Genomic DNA, 16,486 nt, shown 5'->3' on the forward strand with positions numbered 1-16,486 from the left:
GCGAGCGAGCAAGCGACTGCGGTGTTGGGAGAAATTTCTCGAGCCGCGAGAAAACATTGATCAGCCGATGGATAGGTTTCCGATGACGTCACCACCACCCTTGGACCAATCGGATAAATTAACGATAGAAAAAAAGACTTCCCGCTTGACCTATCACCTGTGTTCTTTGACCTCCATGACACACAAGATGGCGTAAACGGAAACCTATCCATAGTGTACTAATCGGATAATGATAAGCATAGATTATTGTTATATTATTTGTTGCGTTTAATGTATTCGTAACCCCAGGTTTGTTCTATCTCCACCTTACAGTGACAATAAGGCACAGGTGTCAAACTCAAGGCCCGGGGGCCACATCTGGCCGGCCACATGAGTTTATGTGGCCCGCGAAGGAAAATCCAGTTTGTCAACTTCCATGGTTCTTCTTGTGAAAATCTGGACCAAAATTTCAAATTGTCACATTCAATAAATGATAACGTTGTGATACTACAAACATTTTTGAATGACCAAACATGAAAAATAGTTGAAAAACTTCATTACCCTTGATTTCTGTTTCCAAAATGCAGTAGCAGAATCAACCACCATGATTTTAAAAAAAAATCTGTACTCAAGTTTCAAATCGTCATATCGTAAATGATAACATTGAGATACTGCAAGCAATATTCTGTGCCCAAACAACAGCAAATATTTGAAAAAAAAAAAAAACATTACCCTTGATTTGTGATTACAAAACTAGCTCATAAATATCATCTGTAAATATGATGTTTCACATTCATAACGGCCCTCTGAGGGGAAACTAACTACAATGCGGCCCGCGACAAAAAAATGAGTTTGACACCACTGCAATAAGGGGTCATTAAATTGGATTCGGATCCTTTATTCATTTCGCCGATACTGTACTTGGAATACTGCATCATTTACAGTAATTTCACGTAATTCCCGCACACAGTGAGTACAGTGGAAATTTTTTTGAATTATGTTGATTTCATTTGTTTGAAATCACAAAAACTTGTCATTTGAACACGGGTGTATCTAATTTTTATTGCTACTGCATATATTTGAGTGTAAAAATTCACATGTACCTGTACATGTTGTCTGTTTTTACTATTGTGTAGTATATCCTTACTCCTGTTTTTCTCACCCGTTTCTTTTACTCGAGTATCTGTACTTGTACTTGAGTACAGAGGGAAGCTAAAATGTGGAAGATAAAGTGGGTGGGTGCTCTCCTTCCTCCCTCTCCGCATCTACCGGGTCAATGTAAACAAACATGTCCACGATGCTGCCTGTGTGTGCGCAGTCACCGCCCCCCCCCCCACCCCCCAAATAAAACAACAACAACTTGACGTGACCGAGAGGACAACTCATGAAAACCGGGTAACTGAGGGATTGGGGGGGGGGGGCTCTTGCGCAACAGCTATTGGCGAATTCCTATCAAAACAGGAAGCCACGGAGCCACTGTCACTCTTTTTCGGCAGCATGAAAAAATATTTTATATATACACAAATATACATACACACATATGTAGATATATTTTTAATATATATAATTATTGTTTTTTTTTTTTTTTTAGACCAGTGTTGTGTGACGAGTGGGGGGCACCCTTACCTGCTTGCCCCGGTAGAAAAGGCGCTGTTGCTGGGGCCTCACGTTGAAGATATCCCGAATTTTCACGCGCAGAGTCTCGATTTTGGTCAGCCTGGAGAGATCGTCCACGGTTCGGGTCTCCTTCCCGTCTATGGTGCGGACCTGGATCCACATCGTCGCGCCGCCCCTGTTTAAATACGTCTCGACTAAAACGCGCGGTCGGATATTAGGTGCGGGGGAGGGGGGCGGCGGGGGGGGGTGCTGTGTTTTTGTTCTTTCCGAAAAAACTCCCGCGGTGGTTCAGACGGACACAATTCGCGTCTCCATCGCGCTTTTTCCGCCGCAGAGGCCAAAAAAAAAAAACCCGTCGGCCGGAGGACGTGTGTGCTGATCTGTGGCTCGTGCGGATGGTGTTTCACATGAGGTCGCGGCGCCAAGCGAGTATCGCGAGATCGCACCCGCGAGACCTGCAGCTCTGCATTTAAAGGCGCCGCGCACGACAACAAAAGTACTCGCCGTCAAATATGAATTTCATATTTGTCGGCGTCTACTTAACAGATAACTTAGAAATCACAATCTTATTTGATTTTAATTATTTGTGGCTGTGCTAATTCTCAATTCAACTCAACTTTATTTAGCCATGTTTCTAAAATTTCAAAATATCAAAATGGATACACGAATTAAATGAGCCCTGGTTTGTAAGAATCGCATAAGGATTGAGAATTTATGCCACTTTTTCGCTTGCAAAATTGTCTTTCCCAGAAATCTATGTAAAATCATGAGGCAATTTGTCACGGGAAAACTTGACGCTTTGGTATAAAAATCGCCCATATGTTAGTCTTATGAGGTGATATGTAATATTTGAATGCAATTTTCCTTTTCTGTCGTTCTTCTCATTTTCTGGGTCAAACTGAGAGCAAGCACGTAATTCTTTTCCTCTTGCTAGGACCTAACCATTGAAGGACTGGTCCGTTTAGTTCTACCCACGTTCCCAACCCGTTCAGCTGATCAACCGTAAAGTAAAAGTAAAAAATACATTTAAAAAAACCACAGACTCCAACACGCACGCACATACCTGCACGTACCGTCTAGTCAATTTACAGTACAGAAACAATAATAGTTTTTTAGTTATTTCTCGGTTACAACTACACTCTACAGTACAATATAACTATAATTTGTTTTTAGTTATTTCTCGGTTACAACTACAATCTATTGTACAATATAACTATAATTTGTTTTTAGTTATTTCTCGATGACAACAGCCTCATGTTTTAAAAGCAGCTAAGTAAGCATAACTATTCATGAATAGCAGCGTTATGCGCACCTCGAGTGATTAATTCATAAAATTGTTGCATTAATGAGAATTTTGGAGTGTTGATCATCATCGATTCTCGAGGGCGGAATTGTTAACGCAACCTTTTTTAAGGGTCTTCTTTGGGGAAGAATATTGTACTTCTGTTTATTTCTGAAAGTTTAACTAACAGGTGACGTCTGTAAGCTTTTTGCGACCTCTAGTGATCGTAAAAAAAAGTCTTGTGCCTCGATTTGACATTTAACCTCTTGAATTGAATCAATTATTTACGTTTAAGCGCTGATGTTGCCTTCGTCAGTATTTCAGTATTTAACCAAAATAAACCTCTTTATAACCAAAAGTATAGTGGCCGAGATGCTTCGTCGGTGATTAAATGGCGAGTGACTCGGATTGCATTGGTGCCTCTGACGTCACGACAATAAAGTATGAGCGTATAGCCCTCACACGGGATAACTCGTCTTTCCATAAGTTGCGTTTTTTTTTTTTTGTCAACCTTTGGCTGTAAACATCCAAAGCCCCCCCCCCCCGCCCTGCGAGTCAGTTAGCCCCCACGGCTAGTCCGAATGAAATGCCGTCTTCCCGTCGCGACTCTCCGCTGAGCGTCCCCCCCGGCTAACAACGCCGCGTTAGCTTTAGCATTAGCCGTCAGTTCGTCGTCACTGACATCATTAGTCTGACATGAGCCGTCTTTCGTCCTGGCGTGACCCCCCCCCCGACCCCCACCCCCCTCCAACGGCGTTTAAAGGAATTACGATGCGACCATGGAGACTGAACGGAGCAACTGCAGGCCGAGTCCTTTGGACAACAATAGCGAGTAGCTAGCTTTATGAAGATGACCGCTTTTCACCTGGCACAAAATGAAAAATAAATAAAAACGAGTAAAAGTGGACTTTCTGCGGGATTTTGGAGCAGCGCGTAAAACCTTCAGGTACGTTGTCATGCTTAACGCGTTTGTTTGCTTTTTTTAAGTCGTATTTCCAGGTTGAGAGGAGAAGAAAGTTTTGTTTACTTTCTAAGCTAGCCAGCTACCTGCTACCCTCAACCTCGCTCAAGTGGGGAAAAATAGACAAAACAATAAATTGGGTCGATGAAATGGAGAAATGTCAGCTGTGAGCCAGCACATGAGGCGGTGACTCACAATGCCAAAGTGCTGAAATGGAATGATGGGCACGGGGGGCATTAAATCCCTTTACACGGCAGTCATTTTTATTGGCAAAGTATCCGAAGACTGTGCCCAGAGATTGACCTGAAGTCAGTTGGGATTGGCTCCAGGTCACCCATTACCCAGAACACATTATTGAAAATGGACGGCTATGGCAAGACCCTTTTTTTTTTTTTGTGGGAGGTCGAGATGACCCAGGTCCATTAGTCCTTTTTGTAAATGGTCACCCAGGTTTTCAGTTGGGCTTGCACAAAGTACCCAGTGGGTTTGGTAAAAGGAGCAAACGAATCAGCTCAGCTTACCGAAACGTGTTACGCCGCTTGAGTGAACCCCACACAGCCATTTTGGATCACGACCGACTGGATCGATGACAATACTCACCTGTGACGCTGAACAGAAGAAGCAGTAAAGAAATTGGATGGATATAATAAATCACTCAAATTTCTTGGCATCGGGTAGTTTGAGTCACCCAAAAGGGGAACCTGGTCTCTCTTCCACCATCACAGGTCCACTACCAACCACTGGTCCGGAGATGCAGGTCAGGTCCTCCTCCGACGTCTATTGATTTTAGCCTGGTCGCCTCTGTGCCTGTCCAAAGTATGCTTATTATTTCCAAAATTCCTTATCTTAACTTCCCTTGGAGGCGACACAGTGAAGAAACTGTAGAGCATTGGCCTCACTGTTCTGAAGACCGGGGTTTCAAATCCCGGACCCCGCCTGTGTGGACTTTGCATGTTCTCCCCGTGGCTCTGTGGGTTTTCTCCGGGCAGTCCAGTTTTCATCCATATCACAAAAACATGCATTCATTTGAAACTCTACTACCTTCTGAATTTGCTGGAAATTTTCCACCCATTTGCAATCCGAGTCCAAAATCAGATCTACTGTCTCGAGCAGGTTCACCAATCAACTAACAGCCTCTCATTTTGTCTGATTCTAGGATTCCCCATCGCAGCATCAGTATGATTGACAGCTGTGAACTCCCTGCAGGCTCTCGCCCGCAAGGTTAAGGTCATGTCCGGGATCTTGTCTTGGGGTTCTGCGAGGACAAGGACGGGCACCGATGACATGAACCTTGATACGACCGAGGATGTTCTCAGCAATGGCGCCTCCATTGCTCCCGGGGAGCACCCGCCGACCAGCAACGACAGCACGTCCGACTTCTCCAGCGGTGAGATCTCGCTCCCAGAAGTTTGCGTCACCACCAACTTTGAGGAGAACATGAGCCACGAGGTCCACCAAGCCTACAGAATATTCTCCGGCTTTCTCCTGGAAAAGCACAAGGCAGTCGCCGGCCTGTTCCTCCACGCCGTCGGGCATCAGGAGGCCCAGTGCGGCGTCGGTGGTGTCTGCGCTCCGGGTCACGGCCGGCTCAAGCAGTCCATGTGCCTGCAGAGGATGGAGGAGAAGTTTGTCGGCCAGGAGTATCAGAGCATAACCGAGTTTGTGGCTGACTTCCGGCTGATGTTGGAGAACTGCTACCGGTACCACGGCGTGGACCACTGGCTCTCCAAACAGGCGCAAAAGCTGGAGGTTATGTTAGAACAAAAGCTCACTCTACTTTCCAGGTACACCGATTATTTCACTGCACACTGTATGGTTGCTTGTGGGGTCGACACTGGAGAAAACAGGGTGGTAAACATCCCAAAATGATGCATAGAAAAGTCTGGATCGCTATTTCCAGAAGAAACTAAACAAAAAGTGCAATGAGTGCCCAACTAAAGATAACATATCCTTTGTGATATATTAAATAGAACAGTTAATAAGGCACAAATTTTAAGACTATCTAAAATTAATTGTTCAAGATTAACTGTAGGAATAGTTTTACAAGTGAATTTTGATTTTGAAAAGTATACCACAAGTGTGAGCATTATTGTTTTAACATCGGGTACAAATACCAATCGTCAAGCAATAAAGGAGACGACTAGAATTTGTTCGCTTGAAATTTTTAATAGCAATTTAGGCGAGTAAATACAAGTGGTAGTGCTCTTGTAATAACTACCTGGATTGAACTGAGCCCCTCGATGTACGTAAATGTGAGAACTGTCAGAATTGTGCAGCTGCTTAAGATAGTGTTGTTTGAAGTAGCTCGTGATTTGAGTGAATATAGCTACCTGATGCTTACAATTTATTTTTATCTCTTTTTAATATCAAATATCTTGAAACACGATCGTACATAATAATTTGCAACAGTGCACGTTTAAGTTTATTTTTCCCCTCCCAAAAACTGTTATATGCAGGTTTGTTCAGAACATCGGAATAATGCGCTAATATTAAGGGACTTAAAAATTACCCTGTCATTGCTATTGAAGAAGAAAAAAATATTGGCATAATTGGAACGCAATTTGCTGTACTGCACTCTGAAGTCGAAAAGTCGGAGGTGTGAATGCTGCAAATGACCAGGACTGTATCCTCTGCCTGTTTTAAAAACAAAATTCTTAGCTAAGTAACAGCAAGAGCTACCAAAAACGAGTTGGCTACTTTAAACCAAGTACAACGTAATGCAAGTTTTGAAAATCTGATGATTCCTTCCAGATATTTTTTTTTTGTGTGTGTGTGTGTGTGCGTGTGTTTGTGTGTCTAATAACACAATAACTAAAGAGTAAATAAAACTTCATTATTTCTCGCATATCTCCTAGAACAGTATCACAAGTCCCACTTAAAAACCTCAAACTCACCAAAAACTGCTATAATGACCAACGGACAAAGTCTCAAGTATGTAATATTATGGTATGGCTCTGTGAAGTTGAACAGTTTGAGCAAAACTGAGCTTAAATATAGGAAAGTTATAAAACTACTTGCACATATGTTAAATAAAAATGGTACCTAAAAAAATGTCTGAAAGTAAACAATTCTTAAAGATTAAATGCAAATGTATTGTACTTAAAATTTAAATAAAACTGAACTATAAATGAACTTTTTTTTTAACCTCCCTTCATTTTTTTTTTTTACATTGTTTGATGTTTTCATTCCTTGTTTGACTGCATTTCATAGTTGATCTACGGTAGAATATGAATTTTATGTAAGTATCATCCCCCTTGTCTCCATTTGTCCAATGAGGACCCTTCGTGAGAAGACCACTTTGGCGGTGACCTCCAAAGGGCGTTTTGGCGTGGACGATGAGCGAGCCCAGGGGGTTACCTCGACAAGGAGGCGGTTGTCATCCCGAAATATGGCGACTATCGCTATCGGTGGGCAGGAGTCTGTCATGGTGCAGGCCCTCAGGATGGAAGAGCAACACAGGGCGAAGGAGGAAAAGAAGTAAGCGAATTTCTGCTATAATTACGATTATTATATTACCATATTCTGCTACAGAACATCCCCGCTGTTATGTAACAGAAAATTACATTTTTATGGGCGGCTTAAACAGATTAATGGCATTTCCATTCATTTTAATGGGGATGCATGATTTGGAATTTAACTGCTTTGACATACAAGAGTGGTTACGGAATGAATTCAACCTGTTTCTCAAGGCACCACCATAAAATAAATATATTTACATCGCGTATTTGACACAAAATGTAACGCAATGTACTTTACAAAATTCTTGGTTCTCTCTATTACTACACCGTCTGACCTAGATGAACAAGAATACTTTATTTCTAGCCTCGATTTTTCAAATGTCCCCGTTTTTTAACAAATCCGTTTTCGAACGAAAATTTTGAGATTTTATTTATTTATTTTTTTTTTGCTCCTGTTTACGAACGAAAATCGAACAATGCTGAAAAAACCCGGAAATAACATATTGCGCGCGGCCAGACTAGCTGAGCTACGTCGTGCTTTGTTGTGAATTCCCACGGCGCCGAAAAAAAACCGAGATATAACATAATAAAAAAGTTTACAAGGCTGGGGGCCGAGTCGCTACAGATGCGGCAATGCACTCCCATCTTAGCGTACTCTACTACTAAAGGATACATTAGAAGAAAAAAATCAATATATTTCTTAAATTATTTTATTATATAAAGATTTAAACTGTACATGTATTTCTACTATGCAGTTTATTATCAGGAAAAGCTGGAAAAAATGCTTTAAAAAGCCCAACTTTTTAGGCTTGGAACGCATTATTTCTTTTTCCATTCATTTTAATGGGAAACATCGATTCGGTTTTCGAACAATTCACTTTTCAAACCGTTTTCTGGAACGGATTGTGGTCGAGAACCGAGGCATCACTGTAATTTGGGGATTATTATCCCACAACAAAGTGATTGGGCTACGTGCATTTATCTCTATGTTTTAATGGTTGTGGATTATGGATATGAATAAGCCATTGTTATTTTTCAGGCAACGTGAGCTAGAAAAAAGAGAAGCAGAAGAAGTGTCGGCCAAGGCGTTGGAGGAGTGGGAGCAGGCTCTGCTGTCGCAGGCGTCCCCCCACACCGTCGACACTCTGTGGGAACTTCCCGCCATTGGCCACTTCCTGTGCCTGGCCCAGACTGTGCTCAACCTTCCCGAGATTGTCTTCTTCGAGCTGGAGCGCTGCCTGCTCATGCCGCGCTGCAGCAGCCTCCTGGCCAAAATAATGTCATCCCTCCTGTCCCCGTGGCAGCAGCGGCCCACCTTGCACCGCCGGCCCGCTCTGCCGTATCGGCGCTGGGAGGCGGAGCTCAGGTCGCGCGTCAAGGCCTGGTACCGCAGCGTCGGCGGTGCCCGCAATCAGCCAACCCGGGCCCAGCAACTTGGACTTTGTCACCAGTTTTTCCTTCATCTGGGCGAGGCGAGTCCCTTGGAGGAGAAGCCGTTCCACCTGTTGCCCTTCCGCCAGCGAGTGTGGCTTCTCAAGGGCTTGTGTGACCACGTGTACGAGACGCAGAAGGACGTTCAGGATGCCGTGCTGGCCCAGCCCATACACGAATGCAGGGAGTCTATTTTGGGCTACGACAGCAAGGATAACGCCTACATACATTTCCCCCATTTCTGCGGGGCGGACTTGAGAATCTACCGCCAAAGTCCCAGTACACCACCGGCTTTTCCGTTCCCTTCAGCGTTGGTGAGACTGGTTGAAAAACACACTGAAGATTCTGAGGAGGACGAGGAGGGATATCCTGGAAGTGCCGCTCATGTTAATGATACCTCTGGTGATTTGGAGAAGAAATTAAAGGTTTTTACGAGGGAAAACGGGGATGGACAGGAAAAACATGAAGAAGGGTTTTGGCCTGTCTTGAAAAAAGAGAGGCCCGGGTCATCAGATGTAAATTGTAGTGATGAGTTAAACCAAAAGTGTCACACTAGGGAATGTATTAAACAAGAAACTGTAGACTTGGACTACCAATGCACCACAAGAGAAGAGGACCTCTCCTTGCGCTCGGTGCACCCCATTAAAGTCGAAACTGATGATCCTTGTCTGAATGTAGGCGAACACACCTACACGGGTAGATCACCCGCTCGTTCTGTGGACACCACACACTCAACAAGCAAAGTCTTGGGAATCAAATTCGACGGGCACCACCTGAACGCAAGACCCCGCCAAACATCTCCCCGTTTGGAATGTAGCAGAACTGTCAAGTCACCGCATCGGGGCCGCACCTCCCCGTCGACTCGCTGTGAGCAAAAATTCAGCGACGAACACCAGGTTACTGGGAGAATGTGGTTGAAACAAAAAAAATGTACGAAAAAGACGGCGTTGGGGCAGTCGCAGCAATTGGACAACGTTCAGGCAGCTGAAACATCGTTACAGGGAAATACTGCAACCATCCAGAGGAAAGATAAAAGGAAAAAACATAAAGAAGGTAAGGAAAGAATTGTTCTTCACATCAGAACCTGTTCAGTTTTCTTATGAGTGATCATTTGGTTGCTATAAAAATGAGATATGTATGGTTGGATTGAACGATTTCTAATCGAATAATTCAATCGAATAAATCAATTTCAATTTGGTTCAATTTGTTCAAAATGTGTACTTGCAGCCAGACTGTGTACAGAGAAGCCCCCAAAAAGTCAGTTTTGCCAAGTGAGCGACTTTTCCCAAACCCTCTCGCGACTTTTCACTGAAGCGACTCCGACTTTAATTCCTGCTAGGAAACGGACAGCACAAGCGGAGCCATTTTTACGTTGTTGTCCGTGTGACGAGAAAGAGGCCCGGTGAAAGGAAATCCTGGAGTCGAATACACGAAACGTTGCCAAAGACATGCCCGTTATATGCGGTTTACCTTGAAAAGATTTGGGACAAATGGTGACCATTATGTTACATTACTCACACTACTGTAAAAAAAAAAAAAAAAAACAATTTCAAAACTCTTCACAGAAATAAAGCAAATATATCAGTCATTTGCTTTTTCCATAACCTAAAGGGAGAAAAATGAAATGCATAACTTTCTAGAATCTAATCTTTGCATTTGCTTTGTGCGTCTAAAATTATGGTGTTACTACGGGCGACTATTTTTTATGCAGTGTTGAAAACTGTGAAGGTTCTTGACTCATCTGATTTCACTTTAGCAGGGAAAAAGATTCAAGCCGCAAAGAGAATAAAAGCTGAGCCTTCTGTTGAGCCGTCATTTAAGGTAGTCACACACATCAAATTATTTCCAGAAATTTAGTTGTGTTTGAGCTCCTGTATGTCGCTGTATTATTATTATTTTTGTTTTTACTAATCATCTTTATTTATTTTCTTCCGCAGTTGGTTTGCACCAGTCTGCAAGAGTTGCGAGATCTTATCAGCAAAACAGAGGATGAGCTAGATGAACTGGAGAGCACAAAAAAGAAGTTGGTAGGTGACCAAGTCTGCGGGATCTAAAGGATCTTTCCGATGGCGAGCTTAAGCTCCGCCCCCTTAACCATGTCCCACAAGCTTTGCAAAATGGCGATTGAACAGAACATGTTTGAAGTCGATTCTCTTATCGCATGTGCCAGATAATATTGAGGTATGTTTTTTGCCAAATGCGTCAGACTTGTCCAAGAGAGTTCTACAGAGGGGTCTCAAATATTTCATGCAAGGATATGTACACGGAATTAAGATTTTGGACGGAGCACGACCCAATGTCACAGTTGCAGCGAAATGTTGGTGATCGATGCAAAAAAGTTTGACGCCTCACAAACTTCATATTAAAATCCAACAGGATAAAATATTGGAATCGTACTGCGTGTGTAAAGCAGGGTGAGTACTTTTTACTTGGAAAGCTAACGAGTAATATTGTAGTCTTTAGAAGTGAGCGGGTGTATTCATTTGACTTGGCTCGTAATCGCACCCACATTTTTCTTGCATGACGTGGCGCATTTACAGTACGTATCCCTGACCCGACTCTTTGGCATAAAACATGACACACTTCATTCAGCAGGCCAGTGATACACTAACAAAGTGAAAGTTGTTCTCCTGCAATGTATAAAGCACTGATAATAATTCAATCAAACTCAGAGAAGATACTTCTCCCTCACTTACCGCCTCGTGTTTGTTGATATTGTCCACATTTAGTTGTACGTGCGCTTTTTCGCGAGCCTTAATCCATCGTAGACACTTTGTCAACTGTGTTTTAGGCTTTGGAAAATGAAAAAACTGGGCCCCGTGTAATCTAGCAGGATATCTTTCATCAGAATTGCACATTCTGAGGACCATTTTCTTGGTAACATTAACTTTTCCAAGCGCACGCTACTGACAGCCAGCATTGCTCGTGGGACAGTACGGCGAGAGGGGCTTGTCAAGCCAGGGGTTAAGACAATGCGGCTATCTGATTGGCTACTATTGTACGAGTGATTGACAAGTCGGAAAGGTCCATTGAGAAAACGTAACGATTTTTTAAATTTCCTTTTCTACTGACAGGATCGATGGTACTCAAGAAAAGAAGCAGTGAAAGACCTCCACAGCACACTGATCAGACTACTGAATGAGCTCTCACCCTGGGAACCAAAACTTTTCAAAGCATATCATAGAAACAGGTACAAAGAATGACTATCAATAAAATCACTCAGTCTAGTGATTTGGCCTTGGCTTCGCATGAAATATCTTACTCCTTTCCCGACACTCTCGCCTCCGCTCCAGGCTTCGATTGAAGAAGGAGTTTGACGATTTCAAGAGACACCCGGAGTACAATAAGTTTGCGCGGGAGGAGTGTGTGTCGTCATCCTCATCAGACGAAGATGAGGATGAAGATATGTCGTTGTTTGTTTGCCAACAAGGATCAGAAGATAAACTGGAACACGTGGTTCCCAGAGCTCTTTGGACCGGAGGTAATCTTTTTAGCATCAAAGTTGTTATGCAACATATCTGATGGTCTATTGTGCATTATCAGTCCAAACATTTAAATAAACGATATGCACAGTTGTTTTATTGAAGAGTGCAGCTAATTATTATTTTTATCATCTTTGTATTGTTTTAGCAAACAGTGGGGACCTTGGAGCTGAATCTAGTGGCGAGAGTTCGCCAGACTTCGGAATTACCAACCACCAAAAACATCCCGAAACTGGTGAACAAGTGTCAAAAGTTCAGGCTGACAGCAGTAACACCACTTTTGCCCCAAACAATAGTCCAAAGTCTAAATGTGAAATGGTTAAGTCAAAGACCGACAGGGCCGTGGGAAACCCAGTCCACTCTTCATCAACATCCAAATTGTGTGTGCTCCACCCGACCACTGGCCTGCCCAAAGGATACACCCCAATTCCCACCCTGCTTGCTAAGAGTGTGGGAAACAAAGTGACCTTAATGAAGCGGCCTGTTGATTACTCAGGGTTTAACAACACCGATAGACAGAGCAAGGGATGTTCAAACTCCGTGCCTACGTCCGCGGCGGCGAGCACAAAACCACAAACTGTTCAATCCACTTCGCAACATAACTCACTACAGACACAGGGGAAATGTGCAATTAGACAAAAAGGAATGGTCACGGCGGCAGCAGCTCCTCTAACAACAGATTTGGCTAAACAAAACCAGACTGTATTGCAGAATCCTCTCCAAGGGGTATCTAATCTTCCAGAGAGGCATGATCCCCTTGTCACGAAAGGGGAAAACAACTCACCCAAAATGTTGACGCAACCTGGTCAGGACTACAGCAGACAGGAGAAGGTCATGGAGCAGGTGGTTATTCTGCCCTCTCAACATGTCCTTCAAAAATCTGAGGATCGGTCAAAGGCACCCATGCACTTGTCCACCAGTCTGGGTAGTTTCATCATTCCTGAGAATGTTCCGCAAGTAGCTCGGCTGAAGGATGCCAGGACAGTAAAGATTCCTTCCCTTTCTTCCCCACCTAGTCAGCAGCACAGGACCGAAAGCATGCCCGGGTTCCAGCTCACACCACGTTCACAACGACGCACTTCACAAACTATTCATCAAAATCCTGCATGTCCACCCTCCATCATGTCCACAACCGCTTTGGCCTCTACTGTGCCCCCTAAACTTCCAGACCATAAACAAGAACTTAAGACAATATGCATACGTGATTCGCAGTCTATCCTTGTGACGACAAGAGGTGGCAATACGGGCATTGTCAAAGTTCAGACATCGTCTGCCCAGAATCCAGTTGAAGGATTGTCCACCAGTCCAATCATTACCATTTCACCTCAGTTTCAAGCCTTCCTTGTGTCCAAGAATGCAGAGGACTCTTCTCTCCATTTAAAACAAAATCATTGTCCCGCTGCCACAGTAGCCAATGTCTCTATAACCCAACCTCAAAAGCAGATTCCTTCAGTATTAAAGTCCTCTACCATCACAAATCCTACTGGCCAAGAAAACATGACTTTGGGAACACCTGTACCCTCAATTCCAGTATCCCACAAATCAGACGGTTCTACGGTTACAAGAAACATTTACAACCCTGCACAGACGGTGAAACGTTCTCTGGTTGTAAAAAGTACCGTTGACGGGATTGCACACGCCGAGGTAGTTGGTCAGCCTGGTTTGAAGCGGCCCAGCACAGAAGAGCAACACAAAGTTACGAAATTTATCCTGGTTACGCCATCCTCCTCCTGTCCCTCTGCCATAGCTGTTCCAAATCAGGCTCTTGGTTCAAGAGTCATGGTCATCAACCAAACCTCTGCAACGACGGCCTGTACCTCAGCGGGAAGTGTTCCAAAGCAGGCCATGACATCAGCGGATAATGGACAACGGATAACTACGTCATTATCAAGTCAATCTCTGAAAATGGGATTAAGCCCGGGTGTTGACTCACACGTGCTGTCAAAAGCAAAGAACATCACACTCCCAAGAGGTGAGTTTGATTCCTATAGTGTCAATCGGTTTTCCCTCTCTGCTGACTGTTAAATTTGTTCAAGACTATAATCTGTACAGTAACAGATCATCCATTATGTGGATGCCGGAGATGAAGACAAGACTGCAATTTCTTTTTTACTTAGTACATTTAAATCTTGTTTGTCTGCAGGTCTTCAGATCCAGTTGTCAGGGATGACAACAACCATTGGACAGACCATTGGTGCACTGTCAAATTGCATTTCCGCGAGGACACCAGAATCCGTCTCAGAGACGAGACATTCTCCAGCAACCACAACCCAATCGGCCCCATTCACAAAGTCAAATACTGTCATCAGCTGTCTTAGCCAGCTTGACACCAATACTACTCTGTCCAGAACCTCTCAAGCTTCCCAATTATGCTCTTTCAAATCTACGACTGCTACTCATTCTCCACAAAGTCTGCCCACAGGTTTATTTACCAGCTGCTCTCTTGTACCCTCTTCCACGCAGGGCAACCCAGACCCATCCTCTTTGGCCACCCTCACCCATCAATCCTCACATGTACTGGCTAAAGACACAGCTGTAATGATGTCCCCACTTCAAAAACCTCTGAACAAAACACAATCCCATATCTTCTCAGCAACCACCAACCGTACACAATGTCTGAACCCCGCCATGGTGACTAGCAATACTCAACAGAGGATAGTCATCAACACCTCAAAACACCTTGTCGCTGGTACACAGATCTTTCTTAATAGTACCTGTTTTGTAGTTCCTCCCCAGGGCTTAGGCCCGGGTAGCCATGTGCTCATCGTCTCTAGCCCTTTTCCACAACAAGTGCCTAATTCCAGTGCTGGGACTATTGAATCTGCAGCACCTTTGCAAGGAGTGAATCAAGGCTCAACAATCCTTGATGGACCAATTTTACCCAAGTCCCAAGCAGGGTTGCCCGGTGTCACACTCCTGAATTTGCCTTTTGCAGTGTGCGACCCTACCGTCGGTCCAGCTGATGTCCAGGGTTCATCATTATTGCCCTCTAATGCGACTCTTGTATCTTCTCCTAGCTCACAGGTTTGTCCCTCTCTGCTCAATGCCCCCCTTGAGTCAGCCAAAGAACCAGCTGATGTAACTGGTCGCCTCAGCCTTGGTTCTGCACTTCTGCCCCCTCAAGCTCAATGTCCCACAACTATTTCACCTGTGAACGCATCAGTTTTTCCCCAATTGCATCCTCCTTTATCATCTTTGCCCAGCCCAATTGCTCCTTGCCACTCCTTCCCAGAGGTTTCAGCAACGACCGGAGACTCCCGTATACAGCCGACCCCTACATCTAGAGTCACAGGATCCTCTATTATGCGTCTGGGCCATCACGTCACCTCTTTGTCCAAACAGGGACCGTCGGTCATTCAAGAAGTGTTCACAGACTCTACGCCAAGAATCCAGAACCTACCGATTGCAAGCACTACAGACAACTTGGAAACGTCATGCGCGGTTACCTTATCCCCGCCCCCCGCCGCATTTCAACCAATCACAATGTTGACCGCAAACCGCATCCACCAGTCCATCGCCCTGACCGACCAGCCCCTGGTTAAGTTTTCCGTGCAGAAATCCCCCTTTGGTGTGGGCAACAGCTTAGCAAACAAGCTGCTCATCAGTCCCGACGGTGCCATTTTGAGCTCGGTCCAGTGTGAGGCCAAAGCAGCTGCGCCGAATATGTACCCTAAAAAGACAGCAGTGATTCTCACCCCCAGCACTTACAGCGGATCTTGGCATCACCAGCCGACACCAAGTCAACAAAATAACTGAGACCATGAGTCTGAAATATTTATGCACTTGTTACTAAATTTGCTCTACGGCTATGAAGAAAAATAGGGTCAGAAAATGCTTTTTTTCTCATTTGATAACGACTGATTGTACTGAAAGGTCTGCGTTTTGTACTTCATGGCCAGTAATGACAACTGGGAGTAATGGAAGTTAAATGGAGTTCATGTTTTGTTGTTGTTGTAGCGCTTTAAAAGCCAACTGTTTGATAAGGCTCATTGTAACAACTCGCTACTACTTTAAATGTTTCACGGAACAAAACCGTTCTGTCCCGTTTGTCCGTAAGTTTGGGAAAAACTACGTTTCGCGTTGTAGGAAATGTAAAAAAAATACCTCTTGTGCCACGTTTGAGCCCGTGTAAAATGTTTTTTAAGTCACTTTGTATTTATTTTCTACCATACTGAGTTAGCAACTCTTTGCTCGGTTCATGGAACAAATAATGGAGGCGAAAGTGTGGAAATAAACAATGGATCTGTGAGCATTTAGTTTTTGGAGTTCTTCGCTG

General features: G+C 44.0%; 2 protein-coding genes across 3 annotated transcripts in view; one reads left to right on the plus strand and one right to left on the minus strand.

Moving 5' to 3' along the window:
* The window catches only part of LOC133515281 (E3 ubiquitin-protein ligase UHRF2-like), a 41,201-nt gene extending 38,636 nt beyond the window's left edge, over window positions 1–2,565 (minus strand). The window contains exon 1 of the mRNA XM_061847681.1: window positions 1,606–2,565. Within this exon, the coding sequence (XP_061703665.1) occupies window positions 1,606–1,758 (153 nt within the window). The 5' untranslated portion in view covers window positions 1,759–2,565. The remainder of the gene's footprint in view (window positions 1–1,605) is intronic.
* A 1,081-nt stretch (window positions 2,566–3,646) lies between these two features.
* Window positions 3,647–16,462, plus strand: LOC133515278 (uncharacterized protein KIAA2026). Of its 2 annotated transcripts, none has more exons than XM_061847677.1 (10): window positions 3,647–3,824; window positions 4,996–5,623; window positions 7,116–7,316; window positions 8,337–9,781; window positions 10,488–10,549; window positions 10,666–10,755; window positions 11,803–11,918; window positions 12,022–12,209; window positions 12,359–14,182; window positions 14,354–16,462. In XM_061847677.1, the coding sequence occupies exons 2-10, from the start codon at window positions 5,070–5,072 to the stop codon at window positions 15,964–15,966; spliced, it is 6,093 nt and encodes a 2,030-aa protein (XP_061703661.1). In that variant the 5' UTR covers window positions 3,647–3,824; window positions 4,996–5,069; the 3' UTR covers window positions 15,967–16,462. The 2 variants fall into 2 exon arrangements, with proteins under 2 accessions (XP_061703661.1, XP_061703660.1); XM_061847676.1 differs by having other exon boundaries at window positions 3,648–3,824; window positions 10,485–10,549.
* Window positions 16,463–16,486: the final 24 nt, after the last annotated feature.

Source organism: Syngnathoides biaculeatus, chromosome 17 (assembly GCF_019802595.1).
Source record: "Syngnathoides biaculeatus isolate LvHL_M chromosome 17, ASM1980259v1, whole genome shotgun sequence".
In the NCBI taxonomy this organism is placed as follows: domain Eukaryota; kingdom Metazoa; phylum Chordata; class Actinopteri; order Syngnathiformes; family Syngnathidae; genus Syngnathoides; species Syngnathoides biaculeatus.

Excerpts from the sequence above, each read along its gene's own strand:
- LOC133515278 (XM_061847676.1), top strand. The coding sequence starts at position 5,070 with ATGTCCGGGATCTTGTCTTGGGGTTCTGCGAGGACAAGGACGGGCACC. Across the intron at positions 10,550-10,665 it reads CTGTTGAGCCGTCATTTAAG|TTGGTTTGCACCAGTCTGCA; the intron begins GTAGTCACACAC and ends TTTCTTCCGCAG. Across the intron at positions 14,183-14,353 it reads GAACATCACACTCCCAAGAG|GTCTTCAGATCCAGTTGTCA; the intron begins GTGAGTTTGATT and ends GTTTGTCTGCAG.